Raw genomic sequence first — 14,127 nt, 5'->3', positions numbered from 1 at the left:
CTTAGATTTGCATGAAGGAGCAAGTCACTTCACACTAGGGGCAAGATCAATGATCATTTGCTGTATTACAGGGAGGGCATGACTTCACACCTCGTGTCAGCCCCAACATGTGAGCACAGACGCCAGGTGGGCCACTGTTGGTGAGTCAGCTGCGAGGCATGTTTGCCGTGTCTGTCTACTGAACAAACAGGCGCTACCTTGAAACTGTCTGCTGCATTTTTGCAGGAACCTTGATAGTACAGAATTGGCAGAACTTGTTGCAAGGAAGGATGTGGGCATTAAAGAATCTGTTCCTAAATTTAGGAATCAGCTTCATAGTGTGTGATGGCGTCACATTATCTCACTATAATATTTGCCACAGGCATATTTGAATCTACCATATTTACTCGAATCTAAGCCGCACTTTTTTTCCAGTTTTTGCAATCCAAAAAACCGCCTGGGGCTTAGAATCGAGTGCAAAGTAAGCGGAAGTTCTGAAAAATGTTGGTAGGTGCCGCCACAACTAACTTCCGCCCTCGAATATATGTAGCGCTACGCAGGCATGCTTTGCACGCACAAAGATAAATACTGGCGCCAAAACCTCTGCGTCAGTAAAGAAATTTAAAAAAGAAGTGCAAGACGAGCTTTTTTCTCCGCCCCGAGTTTCGACCACTTAATGTTCATACATTACCCAACGAAGTAAATACAAATTCCGTATTTTTCATCTTCAAATGTAGCAGCATTTCACTGTACTACAAAAATTCGACTGGCAAGACTGTTTGGGATGTTTGTCAATATGGCCAACTGAATTTTTTCCTACCTGTGATAAGAGATAGACGCTTATCGGAACTTTTATGAATTGTGAATCACATGCAGTATTCTCTTCACCTTAAGAATAATACGAATATAAACATTTTGCCATGTATTCTTTCGTGTTTGCTGCTATCTCATTTAAATCCTGTCCGCCTAATAAACTACGAAACTAGAGTGAGACAACAGCAAACGCGGAAGAATATACATATCATGTCACGTTTATATTCGTATTATTCTTATGCCTAATAGTGATACAGTCAGAAATGAGGCACGGTAATTCACTAGATTTTTAAATCTAGGATGACTAATTTCTGAGCAGAATGTAATGTACTAAAGAGGCGTCTGCAAAGATTTTCAAACGGAGAAAAATTTTCGCTAAACTCTTGTTCAGAACTCTCTTTTTTTTATTGTAAGCGGTGGCAGCGCGCACAAAAGCAAGCCATGCCGCGAGCGGCAACAGGCCGTAAACACTCGTTATCAGAATGCGACAAACAATGCATGACACAGTACAGTAATGCATTTTCAGCTTAGAGTGACGTAAACACCTATAACAAAGAGAACGGCACTTATCAGATCAAGGAAAAATAAGCAATCAATTCAAACCAGACGAAGCACATGAAAAAGGAAGGGTACCTGTATAAATACGGACGGAGCGCCTGACGCATAGCAATGGCTACCTGGTAAAGCTTAACTGCTAATCTTACGACTACTGTAGCTGTGTCGTCATTCATTCGACCTAAATTGTGTCTCATATTACAATGGACCAACTTTGTTTCGATTTGGAGGTGCGGCCTAAAATTTTTCTCTATATTTGAATTTCGAGTCTCAAATTTCAGGTGCGGCTTAGATGCAGGAAAATTTTTTTTCCTCGATTTCGAGTCTCATTTTTCAGGTGCGGCTTGGATTCGAGTAAATACGGTACGCTGTCTAGTAAGGCCTTGCAAATTAAGTCACTGACAGTATGTCTCTTCTCTTGTTGCTAACGCAACCTAAAGAATTTGCAACTGGCAGCCACCACTTGTACCCTGCCCTCATAATACTTTGCAAGCGCCTTTGTACTAGTTCAGGGCGGGACATACAAGCATTAACACCCACTTCCACCATGACCAAGAAGAAAGAATGTTTGTCAGTACCTTGTGTGTGATGAGCTGGGATGTGAACATTGAACTGTGCAAGGTACTCTGTCCAGACTTCCTTCACATTATTAAACTCACAAAATGCAGCACATTGGCATGTGGTGCTGCTACTATTGGGTCCGGCATCTTGTAGGAAGTCATCAGTGCTGTCATGAAGTGATTCATTACTTCAAGCAGTTGCAACATTCATTGACTCTAAAACTGAATAAGCTGAGCTAGATCAACTGCAGGCTGTGCAGCAGGCGATTGCAGTGTAGTACCCATTATCTACTGAGCAATGCACAAACACAAACAGCGAGAAACAACAGGAAAAATCAGTCAAAAAGACAACAGAACAGGAAGAAGTAAACTTGACGTGAAGAAGGCCACACACAGGCCCAAGTACTTGTCACCAGGAATGTTGTGTACAACTTGGAATGCAACAATAAGGAGAGGTGGGCTGCAGAGTGGTGTGACAACTATCATCATAGGAAAGCAGGACAGAAACAGAAATGATTAGCAAACAAGTCAGTACAATAAACAGAAGATTTACTTACCATGTAGTTCTCAAAGCATACAAAGACTCAATACAAATAATGCAGCAAGAAGTAGAATTGTGCTCTCAATGTCAACAAGGATGATGCTCTGCTGCACGCACACACACACACACACACACACACACACACACACACACACACACAGAGAGAGAGAGAGAGAGAGAGAGAGAGAGAGAGAGAGAGAGAGAGAGAGAGAGAGTGATTGATTGATTGCGCAGTACTCAATGACAGAGAGGGAATTGTACAAATACTCCAGTATTTTTTAAAAATGTTTATGTAGTTCAAGGAATGAATCAGAAATGCAGATAGTTGATAAAGGAAATAGTGACATTCAAGAAGAGAGGCATATCTCTCTAATGTACAATATGTTCACTAAAATTATCATCTATATCTATATACATACTGAGAAAGTCACTCTACAACGCTTGACAGGAGTACCATGCATCATTGCTAGACATTTCCTTTCCTTTCCTACTTGCACATAGAGCAGGGGAAAAGATACTATCTATATGTCTCTGTATGTACCTTGGTGATCCTTATGCAAGAGATATGTTGGTGGTGGCAGAATCATTCTGCAGTCATCTTCAGATGCTGCTTCTCTAAATTTTCTCAGTAGTGTTCCTCTGAAACAATGCTGCCTTCCCTCCGAGGTTTCCCATTTGAGTTCCCGAAGCAACTCTGTAATACTTCTGTGTTGTTCAAATCTATCTGTAACAAATCTGGCAGCCGGCCTCTGAACTGCTTCAGTGTCTTCCTAGAATTCAACCTGGTGCAGATCCCAAATACTCACGCAGTACTCAAAAATAGGTCACAATAGTGTCCTATATGCAATTTCCTTGACAGATGAACAAAACTTTACCAAAATTCTCCTAATGAACCAAAGTTGACCGTTCACCTCCCCTACCACAGTCCTCACATTCTTATTCTATTTCATATCGCATTGCAGTGTTATGTTTAGATATTTAAGTAACATGACTGCATGACTAATACTGTATCCAGACATGATGGGTTTGTTTAATGTACTCATCCACATTGACTTGTGTTTTTGTACATTTAGAGCCAGTTGCCATTCATCACACCAATTAGAAATTTTGTCTGAGTGATCTTGTGTCGTCCTACAGCCCCTCAAGTTTGAAAGCTTGTCATACATCACAGAACTGTCAGCAAACAACTGCAGGTTGCTGTCCAGCCCATTCGCTGGATCATTTATGTATCGTCAACTGGATAGAGATAATTAATCAGAGGAGGAGTTGGCTTTGGAAGTAAGACTCAGCACATTGTACCATTTGCAAGTTTTAAATGAAATTATAGGGAGTGCAGCAAAGAATATGAATTACTGCATTTTTGAGATTCATAGGTTTGAGAAAGGTTTTCACTGAAATTCAGCAAGTGTTATTTTGTGCCTTTTGTGAGAAGAGTAGCCTAATACTTCATCATTAGAGGTTGGTTGAAACTGAAAATAAAACTCATCAGGACTGTTCCAAACCTTGAAAAAGAGAAGTAGAAAAAGATGAGAGATAAAACAAGAGAAAAGGGCCATGCCTGATGGGCACACCAATTCATGCTTGTGTATCTCGAGTTGGATAAATTTCATTCTATACACAAAGAAATCAAAGACAGCCAGTGGGCATTGATTTATATCAGTGAGGCTGGGCATTGATTTATATCAATGGGGGGAGTTGAAAATTTGTGCTGGACCAGGATTCGAAACTGAGTGTCTTGCTTACTTGTCCTGCTTACAAGGCACTTGCACTGATATGACGCCATCCGAACACAGTAGTCACCACAACTGCACAGACTACTGTGCCATTCCTCCTGTTGGAGTCAAATTTTCAACTTAATGCCACACACTACTGATGTAAAGACCTTGCTCATAAAATAATTACTTGCGACATCTTGCTGATTTCCACAACAGTTTCAGCTTGGTGTGCATCTGCACCAAGGGGATCATTGGCCATTACCACCTTAGCTATATGTCAATGGACATTGAGAAACTCCACATGTCCAAGAAACTAAGCTTTTCAAGAGATACAGAAAACCTTTCAGGTCTTAAAATTCGTATGTTCTTCTCATTTTTCGTTAAAATGAATGTGGAGGGAAGAATGCCAATGAACTGTAGCCAGTTGTGATATATTTTCTTGACGTCGAGTTAAAATTTACTTAGTGAACATGTGGACTTCCTCATTATTTTGTAATAAAAAAGTATAAAATGTTACTTAATGCGTACTTTATTCAAGTCACACCTACATTCCATTCTCTTGGAATTATATTCCACACATGGTTCATTCTTTGACATATGTTGGCCAGTTGTAAACATCAGTGTAGAAATTCTGAATTACTTCTTCTTTGCCGGCCGGAGTGGCCGAGTGGTTCTAGGCACCACAGTCTGGAACCGCGCGACCGCTACAGTCGCAGGTTCGAATCCTGCTTCGGGCATAGATGTGTGTCATGTCCTTAGGTTAGTTAGGTTTAAGTAGTTCTAAGTTCTAGGGGACTGATGACCTCAGAAGTTAAGTCCCGTAGTGCTCAGAGCCATTTGAACCATTTTGGACTTCTTCTTTTGGTAGGAATAGTAGGAATTGCCTCAGGTCATTCATTTTATCTTGATTTATAGGTACATGTCAATTATTTTCTCTGTTTAAAACGGTGCTGTCAACATAAAATTTTCAGAAAGCCCATGTCTTTTGTGCATGTGGGGGTTTTCCCTTTGGTGTAGGCGATATAATGGGTGCATAATAACACAGAAAATATCAGAAAACGTGGGGTTTCTCAAGATCATGATCAGCCTATATGTTTAAAGTATAAAATCATGGGTGATTCAAAATTGTCATAAAATGGAAACTTGGGATTTCTCAACATTCTTATTCATACGTGGTGTTTGTTCTTTCAGACATGTCTGAAGGAACAGACAACACATATACACCTCATTCTGTATTTTTATTCCTTGGTGCAACTTACATAAAAGTAACTGTTGTTACATCTAAAATTCCTTGTGCATATTACCATGAATGTCATTCACTCTTGCATAACTTTTGATATTGTACTTATTGTAGAGACTTAAGAGCGCCATTTTGCAATTTCAGATGGTTCCCAAAGGAGACTTTACTGCACAGGTGAAGTAACAGATAAGGAATACTGCCATGCTTTAAAGGTGAGTTAATGTTATTTAACCACATGTTCCTTAGAGTACCATTTAAAGCAATAAAATTATTTTCATTTGCTAGTTGGATTTGCTACATGTGTATTGTAAAATGAAGTGATTTGGAAAAACTATGTGACTGAGTTATGTCAACACAGCAGTAAGATGGAACTCAAGGGCATCTACAGAGACGGAGTGTTCTGTTATCTACTTACTGATCTTATGAGAATGTGAAAAAAGATTCTTAGCACATACAGTTCCTACAGAAGATTCTGCAAAGTTTAGTTTGTAACTACTTCCAATAGGTTCCACAGAGGTATGTTCATTTCATTTGAGAGAACAGGAACTGAAATGTCACCAGGACATAACAAATTTAGATGAAAGTTCTCGTGGTGTTCCATATTTACAGTTATTTTTAGGGGTCACAGTCTTTCCAACCACACTTCAAGGGCCATCATGCATGCAATGGTAATGGCTACTAATGCTTTTGTACATGTTAGGGACAATTGGCTCATAGTTTAGTTTATTTACTAGCTGAGAAAACCGACATTGCCCAGGTGTTTATTTATTCCAGTCTTGTATTATTCCATCTCCTTCTTCCTCCTTTTTCTGTCCATCTCGTCCAACCTCCTCTCTCTGTACATCTCCTCCTCCCCCTCTCCCTCTGTCCATCCCCTCCTCTCTCTGTCCATCTCCTCCTCTCTCTGTCCATCTCCTCCTCTCTCTGTCCATCTCCTCCTTCCCCCTTCCTCTATCCACTGTCTCCTCACCCTTCTCTTTACCCATGTCCTCCCTCTTTACCCACCTCTCCACCTTCCTGTCTCTATCCATCCCCCTTGTTCACCTTCTCTACCCCTCTCTCTGCCCACTCCTCCACGCCTCTCTCTTTCCATCTTCTCCTTCCCCTCTCATGTCAGTCTGCTCCTCTCCCCTTCAACAACGTGCTCCTTTCAACTTCTTCGTCTGCCCCTTCCCCCTCCGTTGGCCAGCCCCTTCCCCCTCCATCGGCCAGCCCCACCCCCTCTCCCTATTCTTCTTCTCTCCTTTTCTTTCTATGTCCATCCCCTTCTCTCCTCTCACTCTGTTCATTTCTCCATCCCCTATCTCTGTCAATCTCCACGTCCTATCTGTGCCTATCTCCTCCTTCCCCCTCACTCTGTGTCCATCTCCTCATGCTCCCTTCATTCTCTGTTACCAGGCTCACCCCAAAAGGAGTCTGTTGCTTCATACCCCTACAGCATTTATTTCCAGATTGTAACTAATATGAGTACCACAGTTGATTGAAATATATTCCAGGGGTTTGGGACGAGCTTTTTATCTATGGCTTCACCCATTTACACATGTGAAATATATTTCACACATATTTCACCTGTATGTCCAGCGAATTTCACTCTGCAGTTTCATTTTCATGCAGCTGAATGTTTATGAAGTCATAGCTGCTGAACTATGTGCTGTACAGTGATACAGTTTTGCAGGTACATCCAGTGGTATATGTGGCTAGTGTCTGTGAAATGTGTTGTGAATAGAGTTATTAATAAAGAAGTCCTAAATCAAAACTCCATGCACAATGCGGCAGTTTCTTGTGGTCTCAGTGTTTATGGCATCATATCTTCTGAACCGAATGTCGTACAGTGACCTATTTTTGTAGGTACATTCAGCAATGCGTGTGGATACTACGTACGAAATATGTTGTGAATGGAGTCAGTAGTGAAGTTATAGCAAAGTAAAAGTCATGCTTCATGTGGCAGTTTTACTGCATGAACTGCGAAAATGTACTATGTGGCAAACTGTTTTCCTTTCGTAATTTTGTGGGGGTCATCAGTGAGAAAGGTTTCGTTGAGGTTTGAAATTGTGTGTAAAATTTGCTGCAGGCTCAAAGTACTCTTGTTCGCAAATGCTAGATAGCTTAAGTATGGGTATTCTTGAGTCGTGGGCTTCAATGCTTTTTCACTCCCCTCCCCACACCTTTAATAGGTGGGTGGTTCTTACCCCCACAGTGGTTCTTTCCAGGCTGTAAATGATGTACAAAGTTCAGTTGAAATCAGTCTATTGGTTTAGGAGGATATGCGGAACATACATACATACGTACATACATTTTTATAATTTGTATGGATGTGAATGTTACGTGGATCGTAACAGTGAACCCTTATTTACTTCTACACAGTGAGAATTATAGTATCAGGGCAACTACCTAAAAATACTTGCTCTCTAAATGTTAGTACAAAAAGGAAAGGGAGAACAAATGGTGCATCAACAAGTGGAAATACAAATGTGCAGAAATGAGTCTCAGACTGAGATAAACAAAGTATACTAGACTGTTTTTGGTGCTCAATATTCTATGTCCTTAAAGTAATAATTTTGGTGTAGGAAACAAAGCAGTAACATGGTTGGAGAGTTAATCATCAGCAAAGACAGGCCAGTGGGGTATAAATTCCACAATAGACAGATAAGATATTTAGGTGATGCAAGGCAATACAAAGTAAGACAGTGAGAAAATGAAAAGATCACAATAACAGTTAAAGCAGATCAAGGTTACCGATACAGTAGCTTGTAGGGGGTGTCTAGACTCGGGGAGAGGGGGTAATGGAGCATTTTTCATGTTTTGGAATGGTGACTTGTAAGTAGCCATGAAAAAGTTCCTGTTCCGGCACTGCTAAAAACCTGTGTGGTATTGACTTTTAATAATTTTCTTGAAAGAAAAAACACCCGACTGCACTATATTTTTTTCATTTCTCTTAGAGCTGGGGAGTGGTGGGCATGCCCTTGCAGATCAGTGAACACAAGATAAAGATTCTGCTAAAGGACGACATAGGCTACAACAGCAAGTGAAACTGTAGTATCTAGGAAGTGAAAATGTAATGGAATATGTAAATATAATCTGAAATATTGTCAAAGTTACGAGGGTGGTTTGAAAAGTTCTTGGAGTTTCCTCCAGGCCTATAAAATAGGTGTCAACTCCAGCTATCAATTCTTCATTCGAAGTCAATCTTCATTCACCAAGAAAAATTTTCAGTTTCGGCAAGAGATGGAAGTTTTACGGAGCCATATCATGTGAATAAGGCAGGTGGGGGCAACAATTCATACCTTAGTTCGTGTAATTTGCCACGGTGATGGCACGTGTTTTTTATCCAGCGTAAACAGCTGCGGCACTAATTTAGCAGATAATTTTTTCATTTCTAATTCTTCAGTTAAAATGTGATACACCCTTTCAGATGACATCTGGCAAGCATGACCAATTTCATGCAGTTTCAATCGGCCATCCACCATGACCATTTGGTGCACTTTTGCAATGATTTCTGTGACACATCTTGGCCGACCACTGCGCGGATCATCATCTAAGCTCTCCCGACCAAATTTAAATTCACTTGTTCACTTGGCAACAGTTGAATATGAAGGAGCAGAGTCCCCCAGTGTATTCTGGAAATTGGTGTGAATGTCCTTTAGTTTCATACCTTCCTTTACGAAGTACAGTGTGACGCAGAATAACAGGAATGTTTGAAATGAGTAGTGGCAGCCATGGGCAGGCTTGACAGTTAGCAATTAAACAGTCCACTGTATCAGTAATCATGGATCAGCAGAATGGACAGCAGCATGCATTAGCCATAAAAATGTTTTCAGAAAACAATGATAGTTTGGTAGTGGCACAGAGGGAGTTTCGACGTTTTTATAATTTAGGACGTTGTGATGTGGTTCCATCAAGACACGCTATAAAATGTTGGATTAAAAACTTTGAATAGACTGGATCTGCCCTCAAGAAGAAACGAACAGGACGACCAAGAAGTGTGCGTTCTCCAGTGAACATTGATGTTGTACACGAGTCTGTCTTACAGAGCCCACAGCGTTCAATTCGTATGCAGGCAGCAGTGGTTGGAATGTCCCAGGAGAGTGTCCGCAAAATTCGTCACCTTGATGTAAAATTTCATCCATACAAACTACAGATTGTGCAGCAATTGAAGGAAAACGATCACTTGTTATTCTGTCAACAAATGATAACAAAAATAAACAGTGACGATGAATTTCTAAAATTGTGGATGTCAGATAGGCACATTTTCATATCACAGGTTATGTGAATAAACAGAACTACTGTTACTGGACAAACAAAAATCCTAATGACGTTCATGAGCGCTCTTTACACGCTAGTAAAGTGACAGTATGGTGTGGTGTTTCATCACATGGGATTATCAGACCGTATTTTTTTGCAAATGAACAGGGAAACGCAATAACTGTCAATGCCAATCATTACGTGGATATGTTACGAACTTTTGTTACACCTGCATTGAACAGCTGTTCCAAATGTTTAAGAAGTGTGGTTTCAACAGGACAGAGCAACATCAGACACTGTACGACAAACAATAGAATATGTGCGAGATTTGTTTGGCAAATGTGTGATCTCATGATTCGGTAACATTCCCTGGTCCCCCTAGAATACCAAATTTATCTGTTTTGATATTTTCTTGTGGGGCTACCTCAAGAGCAAAGTCTACACGACTCGACCAAGAACCCTGGATGAGATAAAACAGAGAATTTGGTATGCAATTCACAGTATATCAGCTAAGATGTTGCAGCAGTCAATGAGGAACCTCAACAGCAGATTTCGTGAATGTATTTGTACAAGACAATGCCATCTAAGGGACGTAATTTAAAAAAAAAAAAAAAAAAAAAAAACGATAAATGCCATCAATGTTTCATAAATGGCAAAGTTGTAAGGATTCAATTACTATGAATGCAATTTCTTTCCTTCATCACTTCTAGTTTTATTGGATTGTAGAAATGTTCCCGTTTTTCTGTGTCACCCTGTGCTTAATAACTGCTCGAATCTCAATTTTTTTCCTCCCCTCTTCACAAATCATGACATGAGAACAACAGAGCCACGTCACCTCCACAGCTCTCTTCCAAGAACACTGACGTGGCACGTGTTCACAGGCAACAGTCCAATGAGTATCATGTGAACAACTCATTGCACTAGCGCTGACGCTCTCATGATGATTCCAAGAACTTTTCAAACCTCCCTCGTATATTTATATTGAACATCATGATCTATCATAATGTTGCAAAGGCCTCCACACAACACATTCCAGATGTAATGGCGCAATGTCAGTACGTTCTACACCAGCTAGTATGCATTCAATTAAGTGATGTTTTTTATGGTTTTAATCAATTCTCTTACACATTCGTAGCAAGTCTAACCTCAAAATGTCTGGATTAAGATATTGTATTTGGTGATTAAGGATAGAATGAAATCTATGTAAAATATACGTATACAATAAAAATTCCAAAATGTCCTGTGTGTTTTCAGCCTCAGAATCGTTTCAATGTGCCTAAGGGGACCAAGTTCTTCCGAGTAAAGGTGCGACCATTACCGAAGATTGCAGCTCCTCGTTGTACGCACCATCACCAGCACCATCACCACCACCACCATCAGTGCTCTGGTGGTTCCAGCTCCAGTTCAACAGCTAAAGATTCATCGCTCACCTAATTAGTCAGATATGATTTTTATTTTGCACTTTCAGTTACTATCATAAAACAAACTTCTCGGCAAATATGCAGTTAGGAAGCTTGGCTGTATTTTAACATGATGCACTGCAAAGTTGGTGCTGCAGTATTATCCCTTCGTGTTATTACTTTTTTTCTTTCCCAGTCAGCATAACACAATTTTTCTTTAACAAGAGTAATGTTTTATAAGTAAAATATTTATTGTTGTTAGTGATATTATGATTACATTTAATAGTCCTGAAACTTTTGTTTTGTATAGAAATTGTGTAATTACATTTAAGATTCCTTTTAGATTTAGAGACAAATGTCAGAGGCTGGCACTCTGATAAAAGTTCCATCTGCCCTTAACAACACAGAGTAACAGAACTCATGTACCTTGCTTTATTGTTTTCATTTTCTTTCTTGATGCTGAAAATGCTGCTCCAAAAACTTTTATTTACAAGGAAGTTATAATGTGCTACATACTACTGTATGCACTGCAACTTTCAGACTGTTTGTAAATTGTGTGTATATACGATCATTAGCTAGATAGGATGTGTCAGAAAAATTTAAAATAGTGTTGTCCTTTCTTATGCGCTGTGTGATTAGTTTAGCAACATGTTACTTGACAGGATGTTTTGGATAACTTGAGAGTGTAATCAATACAAATTGCTTGAGTATTAATTTTCCTATGTGTACATATTTTGTATAAATTGTGATGATGTTGTTAATAAGCAGTAGAGTCTTATAGTACCTTAGTTGGAACTACAAACTCGTTCCTAGCTGTAATTTTATGAAGAGGACTTGTATATATTTGATAAAACAGTAATTGTTTTCTGGTCTATTAATAATATTTTCCAGAAACTGAAACACAGGTACCTAGAATATGACACTTCAGTTTCTAGTGTTTCCTTCCTTGATTTAGATCTGTTTCCAATAGTATTTCTGTAACATGTTTTATGTTGACAGCATTCAAGTGTAGATAAGGTAAAAGTGTTCACGATGTTCTTTAGGATATTATAACAGTTTGTAGGGCTGTGATGCAAAAAAATATACTTAAGCTAACAGTATATTCTGGTTCTTCAAAGAATTGTCCTTTGGATGTTATCTTTGTGTTAATAATTTTAACTATTTTGTAAATTGTATAGGCTCTTCTTGTGTAATATTTGTTGAACCTGGCAGTGTACGGAAAATAAACTAGAACTAGGTAAAACTTTCTTTCAGAAGTCTCCAGTTGTTGTAGTTTTGTATTAAGTGATTTTTAAGCTTGGCGCAATTATCAGTAATTATTAAGCGTGCAACCAAGCTTTGTAAATACAGTTGTGCAATATTATATACTTATAATATAAGTAAATACTGTAGCAGACACACTTTGTGTGCATATGCATGGCATGTATATAGTGTTTGGAAAAATATTTATACTAATATATTTTTTCATATGCATTTAAGAGATCACATAGACTTACAGAGCTTTTAAGTCTTTTAATCAAACATTTCTTCTTTTCCCCCAGCAAGGCTGTTTTGTAATATAAAGATTTACATTGCTAATAACTCTTTTGAGAGGGCACAAAATTGTTATAAGGAGCTCACTTGTAATGCTTGGGCAGCAGGATGATTTTAATCAGTGATTGTTTGAAGACTAAATCTGTAAGTTAAGACAAAAACTGTTGTGCCTAAGTAATTTTATGAACCTTGTGGTGAAGTAATTTATATTACTATGTTAATTTTAAGATGTGGATGTGATCAGAACTGTGGAGGTTGCCTCCGTATGTTTGTCATGTTGCAAATCGAGAATGATGACTGCTAGTTACGTTTGCGTATGTTTGTATTTAAACACACGTTTATTCATTTGCTTGACTGTGTGTTATTTTGAGATGTTTGTGTGATGTAAAATCCAGTCCACTTTCTGTGGAAATGGACTGTATTATGGATCTTCTGGTCAGTATAGTTATTATTTATTGAACAAGATTTGTAGGTTCCTAGTTGGGTGGATAATGATTTGTGGCAAACACAAGATTGGAAGATCCAAAGATAACGGCGCCTGTATGTAGTAATATTTGCCTAGGTCTGGGTTAGTGAACCAGCTTAGTTTGTCTCCCATTTTTAATCATAAATGTCATTAATTTTGAAAGATACAGTGTACGTCATGTCACCCTTTGCCCTGAGTAAATGAAACTGTACAAATATAGAATAAATTTTTTTTATTTGTTCAATTTTGTTTTTATATTGCCATTGGCTCTATTGCTTAATTCATAACAAGATCTTATCACATGACTTCTTTATTGATACAAGTGGCATTTGCTATTCTCTTTCCCTCTTACGTGGTTGGCATTCTTTCGCTCTTAGACCACTACTAGCTAAGTGAAGGCAGTGGTGCCACTGAGCTGCTAATAGCAAAACTTTAACAAGACAGTGCAATAAAAGGAGTCTATTAGCCGTAGGTATCTGGTGACGCCACTAGTGACACCATGTGGGGTGTCACTAATTGCCCCCAACTAATAGCTCTCTTATGTTTTAAATACAAAGCTGTTACAGTTTCTGCCAGAAAGTAAAATACAGATTATACAGAGAAAATTTTGGATGGGGACTAAAAAGTAATCATTGGCAGTTTTTATGTCTACTGACTCACCAGAAATTTGACAGAAAAAAGAGTGGGGTCACTTAATATTGCAAACAACCTTTGTGTCAACATTTACCGCATGTGGCTGGACAAGCTATTATTCTTGACAAAGTTTCAGCAATGCCTCACGTAACCCGGTGTCATGCAGTCATATGTTGTGTGCTTACATATGCACTCCGTGTGCTAAAGTTCTTTGTGTTCTATGCTCTTTGTATGTTCTTCTCAGCATACTTAACAGCTAACATTTTGTTGTGAAATCAACGCTGTATGTCATAAGACCTATGCCACATGAAGCAAAGAGTATCAATAAGTAAATGGTTTAGAAATCAGTTAAATGACGGATTTACACCCTCATTATTCAGAATACTAGACTTTCTAATTTTTTGTAACTTGTTTTCACACAGCACTTATATACTACCAGACATTTGTAGA

At 38.9% G+C, this 14,127-nt stretch overlaps 1 protein-coding gene across 4 annotated transcripts in view; it reads left to right on the top strand.

Annotated features, from left to right (window-relative positions):
• The window catches only part of LOC124797852 (RB1-inducible coiled-coil protein 1), a 338,295-nt gene extending 325,007 nt beyond the window's left edge, over positions 1-13,288 (top strand). For all 4 annotated transcript variants that reach the window (XM_047260916.1, XM_047260918.1, XM_047260917.1 and 1 more), the window contains exons 21-22: positions 5,548-5,615; positions 10,900-13,288. In XM_047260916.1, coding sequence (XP_047116872.1) covers positions 5,548-5,615; positions 10,900-11,079 — 248 coding nt within the window. In that variant the 3' untranslated portion in view covers positions 11,080-13,288. The remainder of the gene's footprint in view (positions 1-5,547; positions 5,616-10,899) is intronic.
• Positions 13,289-14,127: the final 839 nt, after the last annotated feature.

Source organism: Schistocerca piceifrons, chromosome 5 (genome assembly GCF_021461385.2).
Source record: "Schistocerca piceifrons isolate TAMUIC-IGC-003096 chromosome 5, iqSchPice1.1, whole genome shotgun sequence".
In the NCBI taxonomy this organism is placed as follows: domain Eukaryota; kingdom Metazoa; phylum Arthropoda; class Insecta; order Orthoptera; family Acrididae; genus Schistocerca; species Schistocerca piceifrons.
This window is presented reverse-complemented; position numbering and strand designations above follow the sequence as displayed.